Consider the following 18,003-nt stretch of genomic DNA (forward strand, 5'->3'; position numbering starts at 1 on the left):
GACGGAATCAACGTGTGTGGAGAAGTCGTAAGGAAATGGAGGAGGAAGAAACAGGCAACTAAAATTGTGGACCTGCAGTCAGCCTACCTCCAACTTCATGTGGATGAGAAATTGTGGAAATATCAATTGGTAGAGTACAAAGGTCAAGTTTATTGTCTGACCAGATTAGGATTTGGTCTGAACTCCGCACCAAAGATAATGACAGCAGTTCTTAAGACAGTGTTGGCCAAAGACGATGCAGTGAAGAGAGACACCTGCTCTTACATCGAGGATATACTAGTGGAGGAAACAGAGGTGATTGCGGAAAGGGGGAGAGAGCATATCAAAGTCTATGAACTGACGACAAAACCGCCTGAATCACTGGAAAACGGAATGGCTTTAGGATTTCGACTACAGAACAATAAGGCAGGAAAATTGATGTGTGTGCGAGGAAATGAGATCCCTGAAGCCAAGGTTGACCTAGCCAAGAGAGCTTTTCTCTATATGTGGAAAGCTGGTTGGCCACTACCAAATAGCTGGATGGCTGCGAACTGCGTGCAGTTTTATTAAAAGGCAGACTGGGACAAACAGTTGGGAAGATGCAGTTGATCAAGAAGTACTTCGCATGATACAAGAAGTCATTGGAGAAGTGAAAAATGGACCCTGTGAGAGGAGAATGGCATGTAAAGGAGGGGCATAAATGGGTGATAGGACTGATGCTAGCAGTGTATCATTAGGGGTATTATTGGAAATAGGAGAAGTGGCTGTTGAAGATGCTGCTTGGCTATGCAAAAAGGATGATTGCGCCCATATCAATGTTGCGGAACTCGATGCTGTGATGAAAGGCATCAATCTGGCTCTAAAATGGGGGCTACAGATAGTGAACGTTAAAACAGACTCTGCAACAGTGGTGTCGTGGATTAAATCAGAGCTGTCTGGTGATAAGCGGATCAAAACAAAAGGAGCAGCGGAGAGGCTTATCAAGCGTAGACTTGGAGCGCTGGGAGACTTGGTTCGAGAATTCGAACTAAAGGTAACTATTACCTTAGTTCTGTCACAAAAAATAAAGCAGATGGGCTGACAAGAGTCAAGAAAGCCTGGCAACACAAGAAAAGAGACGGGGCTCCAGCATGTTGTGCAGTAGAGAATTAAAAAGAACTGCATAACCTGCATCATTTTAGAAAGGAACGGACACTTTACCTGGCAAGAAAAGTAAACCCGCACGTCACAATGCAAGACGTCCAAAAGGTGGCGGAACAATGTAGGGAATGCCAATCAATCGACCTTGCACCGGCTAGACATGAAAAAGGCGAACTGCATGTTGAAGAGAATTGGCAAAGATTCGCCATTGGCATCACACATTATCAACATGAACCGCATGTAACTATGATTGATTGTGGGCCTGGGAGAGTAGCGATATGGCGGAAAATCAAGAATGAAACAGCAGAAGAGGTAAAGCGAGTTGTCGAGGAGGTTTTTATGGAAAGGGGGGCAGTAGAAGAGGTCTTCGTGGATAATGGTACTTCTTTCCGCTCGGAAGTTTTTAGAGACTTATGTGCGAAGTGGAATGTGGGGCTATATTTTAGAGCTGCATACCGTCCACGTGGAAATGGAATTATAGAGAGGCACCATCGCACTATAAAAGCTGTGGCATCAAGAAGCCAGATTTCGCCCCAAGAAGTAGGGTTTTTTTTGGTACAATATGACGCCGAAGGCTGGTCAAAACGAAAATTCAGTGCCGCACCGGTCTACTTTTTCCTATAAAGAGGTGTGGGTGAAACCACCCAATTCTCGTTGCACGACTCGCTGGGGAAAAGGTACAGTGGATGGCAGACTATGATACTAATTATTGATCTTAGAGATCAAGAGGGCGTGTGGTTAAAAGTAAAGAACTTTACCTTATGAATCGTGCGGCTCGGGTTAGGAAAGAAAAAAGAGAAAATAAAACTCCAGAGTTTCGGTGATAGTAGGGTAACTATCACCACGTGGTCATCCTTAAGGTGACGTCGCCCTCCACAGTTGCAGCACTTGCCACGAACAGGAAGGGCAGCAGAGAACTGTACAGAGTCGCACTCCATTCGAGAATCAGTTGGAACAGAATTTTTAGAAATACAAGTGGCCTCCTCGGCAGAATCGGTCAGCACATTTTTAGTTCCCGTAGTAGAAGTAATACCGACTGCTCCAATCTGGGAGGCATACGATTCCGCACGAAAGTGAGCTTGTTCTAAAGCCCTAGCACATTAAGTAGCTTCTGTTCAAGGAACCTAGCACGTATCAATGAGGACCGGAGACCACGAATGAATACATCACAGACAGATTCATCCCAGTAAATGGTGGCTGTTACGTCTTTAAAACAACAGTCAGCGGCAAGTCGATTCAAGGCTTGAAGGTATTGGTCGACAGACTCGCTTTCTTGTTGCAAACGCATGGAAAGCAGATATCTAGCGTGAATAATGCTTGGAGACTTGTCGTAAATGCCTTTCAATAATTCCACGGCATGTTCAAAACCAGAGCAACCTTCGATAACGTCAGCAACAGAGGGACCGATGTTTAAATAGAGAACTTCTAGCTTATCAGGGTTTAACGAAGCAATAGTTGATAAGTAGTAATTAAAGTTGCGGAACCATAATTTCCAAAGCTTGTTGGCCTGAGGGTGTGCCGAGGAAACATCAAATTTATCCAGGCAAATTATCTTCTCCATAAGGTAAAAAAAAAAAAAAAATTAGTTCGGTAAATTGTGGTGTTATATCATAGAACGAAAGACAGAGCAAAACCGCTTTACTAGGCTTTACGGAACTAATTTCACAGCCAATAATAAATGTAAGAGCAAATAGTAAAGAGCAGGCAGCAGCAGCAGTAAACGCAAGAATTGTTAGTAACGAAATGTTGAAGAAGAAAAAAAAACAGCCCTTTTAAAAAGGAACGTGTGCAAAATCACGTGCCATAGAAACTTTTACTTTAACAAAAATATAAACAAAAAGAATTAATATATTTTGAAAAAAAATAAAATGACATTTTTTAATTTAACACATAATAACAAAAAATAAAACGAAACTTTAAATTACAACAAATAAAAATAATTTTTTTCCATTTTCTGCGAACTTGCTTTTCCGGTCACCATCTTAAAAGACGACTTCCATGCGTCAAGTTCATCTCGTTTTTCTTATAACCGTTTCTTTGTCGAAAGCAGATTGCAGTACAAAAAAGTAAGTATTTCTTAAAGTTAATTGATTTTTATTTCATCAATAGTTCATAGTTATGACGTCATAATTTCTCAATATAATCAAATTACATTCTTTCAACCGGTGTTAAACAACTGCTGTTCCTTTTTTTATCTTCCTAATTTCCATTTACAAGTGCAAGAGGGTCGTTCTTTTTTATTACTGGGGCGCGTACAAACAATTATATTTCCCTTTTGTTTTGATATAAAAATAAGTCAACATTCAATATTTGCATGTAAACGGAGAATAGTAAGATTATAGAATTCTTTCCAATCGTGTAATATTTTTGGTGGTTTTAAAGTTTTTTTTTTTTTTTTTTTTAGTGCTTATTGAAAACGTCGCAAATTCGTGGTGTTGTTATTAATGTTGGTATGGCCATAATAAAGGGGAAAAATTTTTGACCCCCCCCCCATAAATAATAACAGTAAAAACTTTTAAAAATAAATTTGGTTCATTGTAATTTTTGCAGTATTTTCAAGAAGAAAGTTTCCAAAAAATATTTTATTTTCTATAAAACCGGTGAATTTGTTAAAAATTCACCCCAAAAGATAAAACGGGAAAATTGGAATTGCATGTTATTTCTGCATATTTTGACGTAAACAATGAAAACACGATTTTTAACATTCTTTTAAAAAAATGAAATAATATATAACTGATAAATTTCGTTAAATTGTTTTTTACAGACTCACTTTAAAAATATGAATTGAAAGAAAATAATATGCAAAAAACAAAAAACCCTCATATTTTGCTCCCCATTCTAACGCGATATTATCATTGTTTTTTGTTTGTTTGTTTGTTTGTGGTGGGGTAAAATTCCCGTCATAGTTTTTTTTTTTTTTGAAATGATGAAATAAAATATATTTATTTCATCATTTTTTTTATAGGATTTTTTAATCGATTTTTGGGGAAAATAGAATTTGGAAAATATATTACAATTATTTAAGTTTTACTATTTAAAAAAATACTTTTTTTTTACTATTTAACAGTTTTCTCAGTTAATGGATAGCATTTCAAACCGGAAGTTAATTATTTTAGTGGTCATCTGCTTAAAATATGATTCTTTTCTGGATATCCTCTCTATATATGTCTTTTTCATAATATTTCAAGCCACAGTTAAGGTTTTTACTGTTATATTTCACTTGAATAATGATTGAACAAAATCTTTAAAAAAATATATGTATTTGTAATTAGTTATTTTTCCTATATTTTTAAAGTTTCATTAGACCTGTGTTTTTGAATATCTGCGACGCCATGTTAATTTCTCATTTTTTAATGTTTGATTATTTTGTGACGTTCAAATCAAATTTCGTCTGTTTTAATCATTTTTTTATTGAATAAAGAATAAAGAACCCTGATCCTTCTTCTTTAATATAGAGTAAAAATTACGATGAATTAATTTCATTTTCCTAGTTTTTACTTGTATTTCTGTTATAAGTGTCGAAAGTTAGTATCATACCTATTATTAATGTATGCTAATCGAAACACTAAAGACCCATAAATATTTAAAAAAGAAAAGGAAATGCTTCAGAGATGGTAGGTGTTACATAAAACATCACACACAACAATAAATAAATTTTAGTGTTTATAAGAAAATATTTTAGTTTTTAGTAAAGAATGCTGTAGAAAAAGAGGTAACTTTAAACTGACAATGACAGCAAAAATGACCAGAATTGCATTGATGATCATCATGATGCGCTGACGACATTCGTTTAAAAATGTCAATGTTACCACATTCATTTTTATTGTTCTTCTACCAAGTACACGGCCATTTTCCTAAGGATTACAAGCAAATGAATGGTCAATCTCCAAAACGTTGACATATTTAAACCTCATTCCTGTGTTTTAAAATTCCCCCCAAATTCAAAAAATTCAAGAGATCAACTAATTTTAATGAAATGTTTAGTGTTTCCTTTTTATTATTTAACTATACTTCATTTAACATGTATTAATTTATTTATTATTTAACTATACTTCATTTAACACGTATTAATTTATTTATTATTTAACTATACTTCATTTAACACGTATTTATTTATTATTTAACTATACTTCATTTAACACGTATTAATTTATTTATTATTTAACTATACTTCATTTAACACGTATTAATTTATTTATTATTTAACTATACTTCATTTAACATGTATTAATTTATTTATTATTTAACTATACTTCATTTAACACGTATTAATTTATTTATTATTTAACTATACTTCATTTAACATGTATTAATTTATTTATTATTTAACTATACTTCATTTAACACGTATTAATTTATTTATTATTTAACTATACTTCATTTAACACGTATTAATTTATTTATTATTTAACTATACTTCATTTAACATGTATTAATTTATTTATTATTTAACTATACTTCATTTAACACGTATTAATTACTAAAACCAAATTGCTTTTCTTCCCATGCTTTATATTTCGACTTATTATTAGAATATAACTTCAAATTTATGCTTATTTCTTTAGAAAGGAGCAAAAGTAAGATACTTATTATTTAATCCAGCCATATGTGACCGTAGAATTGCCTGGTCTACCGTCTACATTCATCGTTAACCCTCTTAGAATCATGGACCCATAGATCTTTTCAGGTCATCCATCTAAGAGAAAAACAAATGATATAAACACTTAGGGGAAGAGATCCTTTGACAATCAGTGACATTGAACAAATCTGGTTGGCAAACCTAATTCCTTAAAGAGTAAGTAGGCTATGCATATCATCTCACTTCTACACTCCTTCATTGTCTATTATCTAGGTACAGTGCTATAAAATCAGGGACTCATCAGACGCATCCAGAACTTGATATTATTTTCTGACTAAGACAATCCCGTCTCCTTATTCTCAATTTCTTTCTCTTTTCTCAGGTCTTGTCACATTATGTGAAACCAATCATCAATTTCCTTTGTTTTATCATGACAGAATACTCATCTGCTGTAAGAATTCAGACGCATATATGCACAGACTTTGAGTCTATATTCGTAACACCCTCTTTTTGACTAGAATCAGATGATCAAGCCGTCATGTGTGTTAGACTAGCCTTTCAACACTTTGTTAGTTACTTGTATAGATACAGCACTCTCCTTAAATATTAATACTCGAGTATATGTGTTTGATGTTTTTAATGTTTACTTCAGTAATAGGCCTGGCTTCTCGAATTACTAAGACACAACACAATGTTGCACTGACAATTTCCATATAGCTCATTTCCTTACACAAACAGTCACATTTTCAACTCGATTTCACAAACATGAAGATAAGCAAGCTATGTTAATAGACCTATTTATAAATACAGTACCCGAGGATTGTGTGACAATTGCCCATAATATGCTTAGGAATGGAGATCACCTTGTGATCTAGGTAGTCATCCCTCTTAATTCCTGAGCCAAAGTTGAGAAGGCGTTGCTAAAAATAACAAGATATTATGAAGAGGCTGATTGGGAATCTGTTAGAAAAAACTTCAAGGTGCCTTATTGACTAATATCTTTTCTCTCGCTGATGAACAGTGTGCTAATGATGAAACTTAATGGTACAAAGCATTGAAGCACATGTCCCCACATGGAAGTAACATAACAAACTCCACTTTCTCTTGATTAATATTAAAATGTGCAGTTGCTGTTACACAAAGGATGCATGCATTCTACAAATTCATCCTCTATAACTCAAGTACATATAGACAAAAATAAATTGATGCTAGATATCTTTGTATGAGTGAAATATCAACAGCAAATCACCCTCTCTTTACCGACAGATATTTTTGAATTTAGGCTTCAAAGGAAGACACAAATAGGTTTTATTTGGGTGGCTGTTGGTTTGATCGATATTTTATTTTGGATGTCATTTTATTTTTATTTAGCATTGCAAACTTACATCAGAAAACATATCTTTACAAAGCTACAATTCGTATATGCATAGATTATTGTTGCCACATCTTGGCTGATGTATCTACCACTAATCTCTCACTTTTAGTCAGTCTAAAAATAGTCTCAAATCTTATAGGTCCCAAACTATCTACAAGCTCCAACATCTCTGTGCTTATTTTACAAGTATTTTAATGGAAAGTTCTCTGACGAATCCATAGTACTTTTGCCTCTTAAATGTACATATTCCTGACTAATATGCCGGGTTAAATCCAAATCCTTTTCTATTGAACTCTGGTAGATGTCAAATAAATGTCTACTTTTTTCTTCCCATAGTCTGTAGACTTTGGAATTCTTTTCCTATTTTCTGCTTCCCGGACTGTACTAATCTGCAAAAGTTTAAATCTAATGTGAACATCTTGTTTCTCAATTCTCCACATTATTTATGTAGGCAAGCTCGTTCTATTACAGATATTTAGTAGTAGTCATAGTTGATTGCATATACCATGTAAATAATAAGGTAGAGGAAGGTTGGTCGGTAACCCTTGATATATCCAAAGCCTTTGCTAAGGTCTGACATGAAATGCTTCTAATGAAATTTATATTAAACAGTATTATTCGAAGAATGCTCAGTATAATTGCATCCTTCCTGGAGAAGAGATAACTTCAGGTTGTCTGTGATGAATGCATATCAAATCTGCATAATATTAATGTGGGATTGCTTCAGGGGTCGATGATCAGAGCTTTATTATGTTTGATATTAAGAAATTCCATACTGAAATCGTAATTCAGTAGAATAGTCCCCCCCCCCCCATCTTTGAAGTCGGTTGACTGTATAAGTTGGCAGACCATTTTAGAGCCAAAGATGGTTATTAGCAGCTTATGGTCAGTTTGCAATTTAAATTTACGACCGTATAGAAATCAGTGGAATTTTGTAACACCAAATATGATTCCCAGGGCTTTTGTTTTCGATTTGGGAGTAATTCTTCTCAGCAGAAAGTAAAGTTCTTGATCAATAGTGGACTCATCAGGCATCTTGTGGAGAATGCACGCCCCAATCCCATAAGAACTTGCGTCAGTTGCAACAATAATCTCTTGTTACGGATTGAAATGAGTCAGGGATAAATCTGACGTTAATACATATTTTAATTTCTTAAACACTGTCTGGCACTCAGGCGTCCAGTTCCATTTTTTGTCCTTTTTTAATCGTAAATTCAATGGCGCACGCAATTAATGCATGTTCTTAATGAACGTTTGATAATAGGTCCTGAGCCCTAAAAAAACTCTGCAATGTAGTTACATTGTGAAGTTCTGGCATGTCTTTTCTTGCTGTGGACCTGTCTGAATCGGGTTTCTATTATATGAACCAGGTATTTAATTTCTTCCCAAAAAATTCACATTTTGCTTCCTTCAATGTGAAGCCGTATTCTTTTATTCTGTCAAACACTTGAAATACACGATCTCTATGTTGTTCAACATTTTGACTACGCATAAGAATATCGTCCACATAGTTTATTGAAAGATTCAAACCGCTTAGCAAAGTATGGATTACCTGTTGGAAAATTTCAGGTGCTAATTTTATACCAAATGCTAATCTATTGAATTTATGAAGTCATTTGTGCGTTAAGATACACAAACGTTTCGAGCTATCTTCCTCTACTGGTATTTGTAGGTACATCTCGCTTAAGACTATTTTGGAAAAAAAAACTTTCTGCAATTTAACTTAGCAAATATTTCGTCTGGGTTGATGCCCCTTGAGCGCCGCATTCAATCTGGTCGAAAAGTCCCTTATCTCTTTAGATTTTCTTTTCATGTATACTTTGGGGGCTGCCCACTCACTATAGTTAATTGGGGTTAAAATTCCAGTGTTAACTAGTCTTTCCAATTCTTTTTCAGTTTTTCACCTTGAAGCGAATGGTACACTCTGTGGTTTTTGGAATATAGTTTTGCTTTGTCCAGCAATTCGAATCTCGTCTTTATTTTTGTGCAGCATCCAAGCTTTTCGGATAAAACACTTGGGAAATATTTTTTGAGATCCATTTTGAGTTTGTCGGCTTCGGCCGTTAGGTTTTCGACTTTGTGACAAAAATCACTCATTGCTGAGTCCTATCATTCAAATTCCTGAATCCAATCGGTCCCGAATAAGTTAGTTGCGTTCGTTAGAACGAAAACTGTTAGCTTTTTTGTCCTTCTTTTTAGTGACACATTAATAATTATCTGACCCTCAAAATTTATTTTTCACCAGTTACCGATCTTGCGACTTTATTGGTATTTGTCATCATGGGCTTTCCTATTCGCTTCCATGTGTGAAAATTTATAATTGATAAATTCGACCCTGAATCGAGCAGCAGATGTTCTTCCTTATTTCTGATTCTCACCAAAACATATTTTCTTATGTTCTCTGTTGGTGAAGGTTTTATTTTTGCCGTTTTTACGTAGCTTTTTTTGCTACATTTACTCTGCAATATGAGGTCTTGTGCCCTGCTCGCTTGCATAGGTCGCATGTTATTTTCCTTTGGTACTGACATGCATTGTAGCCATGAGGTTCTCCACATTTGCTACAAAAGATCCTAGGATTTTGTCTAGCCTGATAATTTGTGAAGGGTTCTTTTTTCCTCGGTTGGTAATTGCTGGCGAACGAGTGTCCTTTATTTTTGGAGCATATTTTTTTTAATGTGCACAATACCTGCTTCCTCTATGTTTCAAGAATCTTGCTTCATTGCCACAAACTGCTTACAATCTTCAACCAGTTTCTGAAGTGTCAGATAAGGTTCTAATTCCAATTTATTTAGAGCACCACATCTTATATCGGCGTCTTTTGTGGCTATCAAACCTTGTGTGAATATTAAGCATTTGAAAGTGTCCATCGTTAATGACAACAATTTGAAATCGTCGCAGTGCTTATTAAATAAAGACTCAACAGTCATATAGTCCTGACTCTCCTTATGTGTAAGATTCATGCATTTCCATCTTTTATGAAAAAGGCTTCTTTTTGGACAGTAAAACTCCATTAATAGTTTGACTGCCTCGTCAAACGACAGTTCGTTGGGGGTTTTTGGGGGTAAAATATAGTCCACGAATTTGTTACGTTTGAATGTAGCTAACTTCCGTAGCAATAAACGAACCTTCTTTTGATCCGCCCATGCACTGCAATCATTTTTTAAAAAAGTTCTTCAAATCTTCTGAAATATGCCTCAAACGTTGGGCCTTCCTCAGGAGCATAGTGAAATATATCAATAGCTAACCAGATTGTATTTTGGGGGAAAAAACGTGCTGGTTTCTTCTCCACTGTCCTTATTCACTAAAACTTGCGTTATCAACTCCATTTTTTATCTGACTGGTTTTGTCACTTTAATTTTTTCAATTTCAATATTTGTTAATTCATTTCTTTCTTTCCTCTTTCCTGTTTTTCCTCAAAGAATTTCATTAAATCTAACTGCTTTTCCAATATTTGTTTGTTCATATTTTTCATTTTGCTTCCTTGTTTTTTCTCAAAATATTTTAGTAAATTTTACTTTTTCTCTTCGTTTTATTCCTGTATTGCGAAATGCTCTTCTCAGAACCTTTTTCAAGTTCTGACTTTGTTGGAATTTCACCATTTCCATTGCCATTATTCAATTTTCGTAACGTGTAGGTAACGAGCTCTATTCCTTGTTAATCCTACACATTTTTATTTTCTCTTTTTTCATTAAAAAGAAAAAGTTACTTATCTGTGAAAGAGAGTTTATAGAATTTATTTACTATTGGCTATTCTTTTCGATTTCTGTGCGAAAAACAATGTCCTTTTCTCATTAAGACTTTATTTGTCGTGCTTAGCAAAATCGTTTTTCTTTTTCTTCTTCGACGTACAGTCACATTTACCAATGAAAAGTTTTTTTTAATCAGATTAAAATCTGACCTCTATTTTAATTTGTGCAAATACTTACTTTAGCCAATAAAATAAAATATATGATTTACCTTTGCAGGAGTTTTTTTTTTCTTTTTCCAACGCTAATGCCTTATAACTCTAAGGCATATTAACAAGACATGCTTTTTAGAAAGACAAATGTTTTTGTACTTACTGAAAACTTAGTCTCGTTAATTCAGTAGTAATAATTCTCCACACAATTCGTCTTATGAGTTCTGTTTCAGTTCGTAGTTTACGTTTTAGTAGCTTTTTAACAGCAAGATAAGGCTTTTTCACAACGTCTTCGTTAAATCCTTCTTTGAACTGTTTTTTAGCCCGTGTTGACGACTTTTACGCTCGAATGTTGTTTTTTCCCCAACGTTAACAAATAGTTTTTCCTATTCTTCACCAAACCTTTGAAATATAAATACTTTTGAATTTTCGAGTTTTGGTCGTAAAATGTTTTCAAATGGCTGTTTTTTTAAGTGAATTCATTGCCTGAATATTCCTCATTCGATTGCTGTTAGCAATTATTGTAGATTTATTCAGGAAGTTCTTGAATAGTCCTCGTCAGCCAGTTGTTGTAGACCCGTGCAAGGGGTTACAAATGTAAGAAATCACAAATAGTGTAAAGTGTATAAAATATAATATATATTTATCATAAAGAATACAGGAGCCATTAAAGTGGTATGAGAGGAACGTGTTCGTATCATGCGGTTGAACATGGTATGAATGTCTCCATTAAGTCTCTGAAACCAGTGGTAGTTATAGGAATGGTTGATTCCACTTAGTTCTGAAATAGGGGTGATTTGTACTCAACAAAGTATTTGTGTTTCTCAAATATCTTTTACGAATTTCATTTTGCTGACCTGTATAAAATATGTGAATTGCGTTAAAACATTTCATTTTATTTACTTCAGATCTCATTATTGAAGTTTCTATGAAAAATAAATTCAACATTATTTATAAATAGAATTGTTTTATTTGTTGCATACTCTTATCATATAGTTTATAAAATCCATAAATTTCGGACGAATTAAAATTGCACATTATTACTATAAGTTTGACTTTAGCATACAATGCTGAATCTTATTTCTAAAATAATGTTGACATATAAATGTTGTAAAAATAATTTTGTTTATAAAGAACATGTATAAAATTTATATGTTTTGTTTTAATTTTGCAGAATATCCAGAAATCATAACAAGAATACCAATGTTCATTGACTAAAGCTAAAAGTTGGAAACGAGAGAAACTTTTGCATTTTAGGATTTGTTTTTTTTTTTTCGTCCAAAAAATACACTTCTGAACCTTAAATAAATGCATAATTTCAAGCAACTAAATAACTAAAAAGAAACAATACTGTTAAAACTGATATAGTTTCATTATGGATTGCAAAAAGAGCTTTGTTGAATCATCCTTTTAAATATGTAAAAATCCATCGAATTCTGAGAAACTATACATCTTTATTGGTAGAGTGTTCTGGATATTATCTATGAAATATGTATAAATATTGAGTGAGTATATCGTTTATGTTTGCACAGATAGAAAATCAGTTCTACTAAATTTTACATCAAGATATATACGTTAGCTAATATACAGAGATACAAACACATGTTATATTCATATATTTTTATCAATTACAGTTAAAAGAAGGAATGTATCACTAAATATGAGAAAGATATATCTCATTACTACCATAAACTATATTTCTAATTTCAAATGTGTAAAAAATCTCATTCAATGATCTACTCAAAATAAAATACAGATGAAATTCAAGACATGTTTATTATTTCACTTCGTTTCATGTACAAAAGCAGAAACAGAATTCAGACAAATATAATTGTTAAATATTTCGACTATAAAAAGTGAACTAGGAATCTGATATCGAAGAGAAACAAAAATCTGTGTGAAGTATGTTTTACTAGGAAATCATATGTCGGAACACATGGGGAAAAAATCAAAAAGGAAGCCACATTCTTGTGAAGTATGTGGTTCTACTCTTACTACAAAAAGAAACATGCTAATACATATGCGAACACATACTGGAGAGAAACCATACTTTTGTGAAGTGTGTGGCTCAACTTTTACAACAAACGAACACGTGATTCTACATATGCGAACACATACTGGAGAGAAACCCTACTCTTGTGAAGTATGTGGATCAACTTTTACAACAAAAGGAAGCATGATTCTACACATGCGAACACATACTGGAGAGAAACCATACTCTTGTGAAATATGTGGCTTTTCTTTTGCACAGAAAGGACATCTGATGTCACATATGCGAACACATACAGGAGAGAAACCATATTCTTGTGAAATATGTGGATCTTCTTTTGCACTCAATAAAAATATGATGCAACATATGCGAACACATACAGGAGAGAAACCATATTCTTGTGAAATATGTGGATCTTCTTTTGCATGCAAACAAAATTTGTCAGTACATATTCTAACGCATACTGGAGAGAAACCATATTCATGTGAAGTATGTCGCTCCACTTTTACAATCAAGAAAAATATGATTGAACATATGCGAACACATAATAGAGAGAAGCCATATTCTTGTGAAGTATGTGGCTCTTCTTTTTCCTGGAAAAAGAGTATGTTGCGACACATGCAAACTCATACTGGAGAAAGACCATATTCATGTGATGTTTGTGGCTCTTCTTTTAGAAGAAGAGAAAGTATGAAGGATCATATGAGAACACATACTGGAGAGAAACCCTATTCTTGTAAAGTATGTAGCTCTTCTTTTGCAACCAAGCCAAATATGAGATCACATATGCAAACACATATGGAACAGAAGCCATATTCATGTGAAGTATGTGGTACTTTTTTTTCAAGGAAAAATTATGTGTTGCGACATATGCGAACGCATACTAGAGAAAATGCTGACAATGTATAAAGTAATAAAAAGATATTGGCATGAAATTTGGACTGGACAAATGTGCCAAGTGCTCCATCAAATCTGGGAAGAAGATAGAAACTGAAAATATACAGCTTGATGAATATACCACCATTAAGGACCTAGAAGGGAAGGAAGGATACACATACCTTGGCATAGAAGAGAATGATACCATCCAGCATGCCAAGATGAGAAACAAGATTGGAAGTGAGTACATACGCCGAGTCAAGAAGATTTGTAAAACAGAACTCACAGCCAGAAACAAAATAACTGCCATTAACCAACTAGCCATGCCAGTGGTAACATACAGTTTTGGTATTGTCGACTGGCCACAAAAAGACATAAATAGACTAGACACTAAGACACGTAAAATGCTGACAATGTATAAAGTAATATACAAAAACCAGTGTCTGTCTAGAATGTATCTGCCCAGATGGAAAGGAGGTATGGGGCTCTCGGAGATTGACTATCAACATCGTGCAACTATGGTAAGCACCGGAAAATATCTGATGAGCTCTAAAAACCCAACTCTCAAGATGGTACACCAACATCAGGAATCAAGAGCCAGTAGAACAACATCCATCACAAAACTGGGCAAACATTTTGGGAAAGACTGTCTTACAAGTGAGACAGAAACAGAAAAGATACCTGCGACTGAAATAGCCAGAAAAAGTCGCCAGAAATACACTAAAGCTTTCCATGACAAGAAAGTTGAAGAATGGGCCACCCAACAACGGGCCAAGTATTTTCTGGACGAATATAACCAAGACTATATTGATAAGGTAGGGTCTATAAGCTGGCTAAAGGATGGATCGCCCCACTATGACCAGGAGAAGTTTATAATAGCTGCCCAAGATCAAGGCTTGATGACCAATGCGTTTAAAAAGATGAGTGGTCTCAGCAAAGACAACAAATGCAGGTTCTGCCACACAGAAGTAGAGAGTGTGAGCCACCTGATTTCTAGCTGTAAGGTTCTGCTAGGGGACGGCTACTATACAATGCGACACAATGAAGTATGCAAATATCTCCACTGGACGATCTGCAATAAGTTAAATATCGAATGCAGCAAGAAGTGATGGGAACATATACCCGAAAGAACAGTCGGAAACAAGTCATATACCATCCACTATGACTATGCAATCCCTACAGCCACGTACCTAGAAAACGGAGCTATAAAACCCGACATTGTAATATGGGACAAGAAGGAGAAGGAAGCAACCTTGGTGGAAGTTAGTGTCCCGAATGATGCTGGGTTAAACAGAGCTGAGAGGGAAAAGATTACCAAATATGTATGACATGAAAAGAAACTGGAACCTTAAGAAGATCTCTATCATTCCAGTAATTATAGGAGCAACCGGACTTATGAAAAAGAATTTTACAAACTATCTTACAAATATACCAGGTAAACCAAGTGCAAAGGAGATTCAAACAATTGCACTTAAAGGGACGGTTAGAATCTTAAAAAGATCTCTCGGTTGGAGTGTCTAAAATAGCAGGTGTATGTTTGGCATCTGGTAGGATGCCCCATCCCTGGCTTAAACAAAATGATAAGAAAAATGAAAAAATAGAGAAATCAGTGTCTACCAATATTGTATTTGCCCAGGGGAGAAAGGGGACTAGGGCTCCCATAGATAAACCACCAACATAGGGAGCACAGGCCAGTATCTGAGAAACTCCCAGTACCATACCCTCTCAGTGGTATATGGATATCAAGAGACAAGAGCCAGAGACCTTCCAAAGAAGAATATTAAAGTGTGGGACCAACATCAGTGTGCAAAGTATTTTCTGGTGGTATTCTCCCAGGAATAGACAAAGAACGTTCCTTGGCCCAAAAGGGGATCCTTCACCACGATGAGGAAAGGGTTATAATGGCTGCTCAAGACCAGAGATTGATGACCAATGCATTTAAGAAGATGACAGGTCTCACTAATGACAATAAATGTAGATTCTACCACACCGAATTGGAAAATGAGAGCCATCTAGTATCAAGTTGAAAGGTTTTTTGGGGGGATGGCTACTACAAAGCGAGACATGATGGAGTATGTAAGTACATCCACTGGACCATCTGTAATAAATAAACACTCAATGTAGCAGCAAATCCTGGGAACATAAACTTGAAAGAACAGTTGGAAATGATTTATATACAATACATTACGACCATGTAACCCCTACAGCCATCTAGCTTGAAAATGCTGCTGTGAAACCTGACATAGTTATATGGAATTAGTCAAAGAGAGTTCCACCCTTAGTTGAAGTAAGTGTTCCTAATGCTGAAGGTCTGAACAGAGCTGAAAGGGAGAAACAGAACAAATATTATAGTTGCCACAGTGCTTATGAAGAAGAACCTGAAGTCCTACCTTTCTATTCTTGGTGGACTAACTGCAAAAGAGATCCAGATAATTGCAGTTAAGGGAACAACAAGGATACTAAAAAGAGCTCTTGGTTTCAATGCAAAGCAGGGTAATGTTTGCAGCTGGTTTGGCTGCTCCATACCCAGAAGTGCAAAGCAGTTTCAACCAATTGCACTTAAGGGGACGGCTAGAATCTTAAAATATATCTCAGTTAGAATATATAAACTAGCAAGTGAGTGTTTGGCATCTGGTGGGATGCCCGATCTCTGACTTAAAGAAAATGCTAACACATACTGGAGAGAAACCATATTCTTGTGAAGTATGTTACATTGGTTTTTGCAATGGAACATAGTATGATGGAACATATGCGAGCTCATACTGAGTAAAACAAAATTTTTTGGAAATGTTGCATATGAGCAAATGCTTTAAACAAAATCATTCTTATATATCTGCCTTACTTTTTTATAAAGATGCACTATGTATCATATGCTGCATAGAAACTATATTCATGTGAAGTATTTGATTCTTTTAAAACAAATGTAATATGTGTTGCTAAAGAAAAACTATTCTCATAAAGTATTTGTTTCATTTACAATTTTGCAACAAATGCAAATGCATGCATGATCCAAACTTTATTTAGTCGCATGTTATGTGGCAGATGTTAACACAATTGTTTATTTGGAGAAAAACAAATTCTTGCTCTTGTCTTACACAAAACTGAATTAGCATCACTTGAAACCCAACATGTTTTGTTGTTCATATTTTCTCCAAAAATCCAGGATGTTGCAGAATATAAGGAGACATATTTATTTACATGGTTGTCATGTTGTAGCTGATATGAAAAGGTGGTTGATATAAAGTAAAATATGAAGAATGTTTTCCTTGTTCAATAAAAAAAAACAGACTTAAAAGAACACGACATACTCGTCGGGTTATTTCTTACATGTCGATTGCAACACATGTAGATTTACACTGAAGAAAAATTCAACTAATTATAAAAAAGGAACAAAAATATTAACGTTGCATGTATAACTACTGAACTAATAAACGATATGTTCAAATTTTACTTAAATCTTTGAATGCTAAAATGATCTCTCCTATTGAATTATTTGGTACCTTTTTATAAAAAACGTGCTGCTTCATATGTTAATAAAAATGTAAGAAAGAAAATGTGCTAACATAAATATTTGTTGAAATATTTCATCAATAAAACTTTTATCACTTAAAAATGAAATAAAAATTGTGAAGAAAATCATTTTATTTTTAACAGAAAATAAATATAACCCTCAAAAACATTATAAATATATCAGCAGATCAATATTTATATATTAAGAATAAATGAAAATTCCTGAAATCATATCGACAACAAAATAAAATAATCACACCTAATACCATAGAAAACATAGTTTTATTTTCTGTATCTGTAAATGAATTTTTTTATATATTTGTATTGTTACTGAAATGTGACACGCCATTTTTTATTAAAATTTAAGTTTTGTACTCAGAAAGTCAATCATTATTTGTAAACAACTGTTTACATCATTTTTATTGATGAACCAACTTTTTAAATTTCTTTTGTCTTTATTGAATGACTAGCTTGAGGCCCGGCGTTGCCCGGTCGTACAATATGCTTAACCATGATATTTTAATTTATGCATGTTGTATATGTATTATTATAGTATCAATCCTCTATTGAATATTATATATATAATAAGCACAATATTTGCAGTGTGTTCCCTTTCTTTTTTATAAAGTCAGTTTTGTAAAATATATAATAAAGAT

The 18,003-nt window shown here is 34.2% G+C and overlaps 1 protein-coding gene across 1 annotated transcript; it reads left to right on the top strand.

Annotated features, from left to right (window-relative positions):
- Positions 1-3,022: 3,022 nt before the first annotated feature.
- Positions 3,023-17,716, top strand: LOC145270069 (uncharacterized). The gene is made up of 2 exons (XM_080125670.1): positions 3,023-3,185; positions 12,146-17,716. The coding sequence occupies exon 2, from the start codon at positions 13,891-13,893 to the stop codon at positions 14,944-14,946; it is 1,056 nt and encodes a 351-aa protein (XP_079981796.1). The 5' UTR covers positions 3,023-3,185; positions 12,146-13,890; the 3' UTR covers positions 14,947-17,716.
- Positions 17,717-18,003: the final 287 nt, after the last annotated feature.

Source organism: Euprymna scolopes, chromosome 46, assembly GCF_053919585.1.
Source record: "Euprymna scolopes isolate OS-2025 chromosome 46, ASM5391958v1, whole genome shotgun sequence".
Lineage (NCBI taxonomy): Eukaryota > Metazoa > Mollusca > Cephalopoda > Sepiida > Sepiolidae > Euprymna > Euprymna scolopes.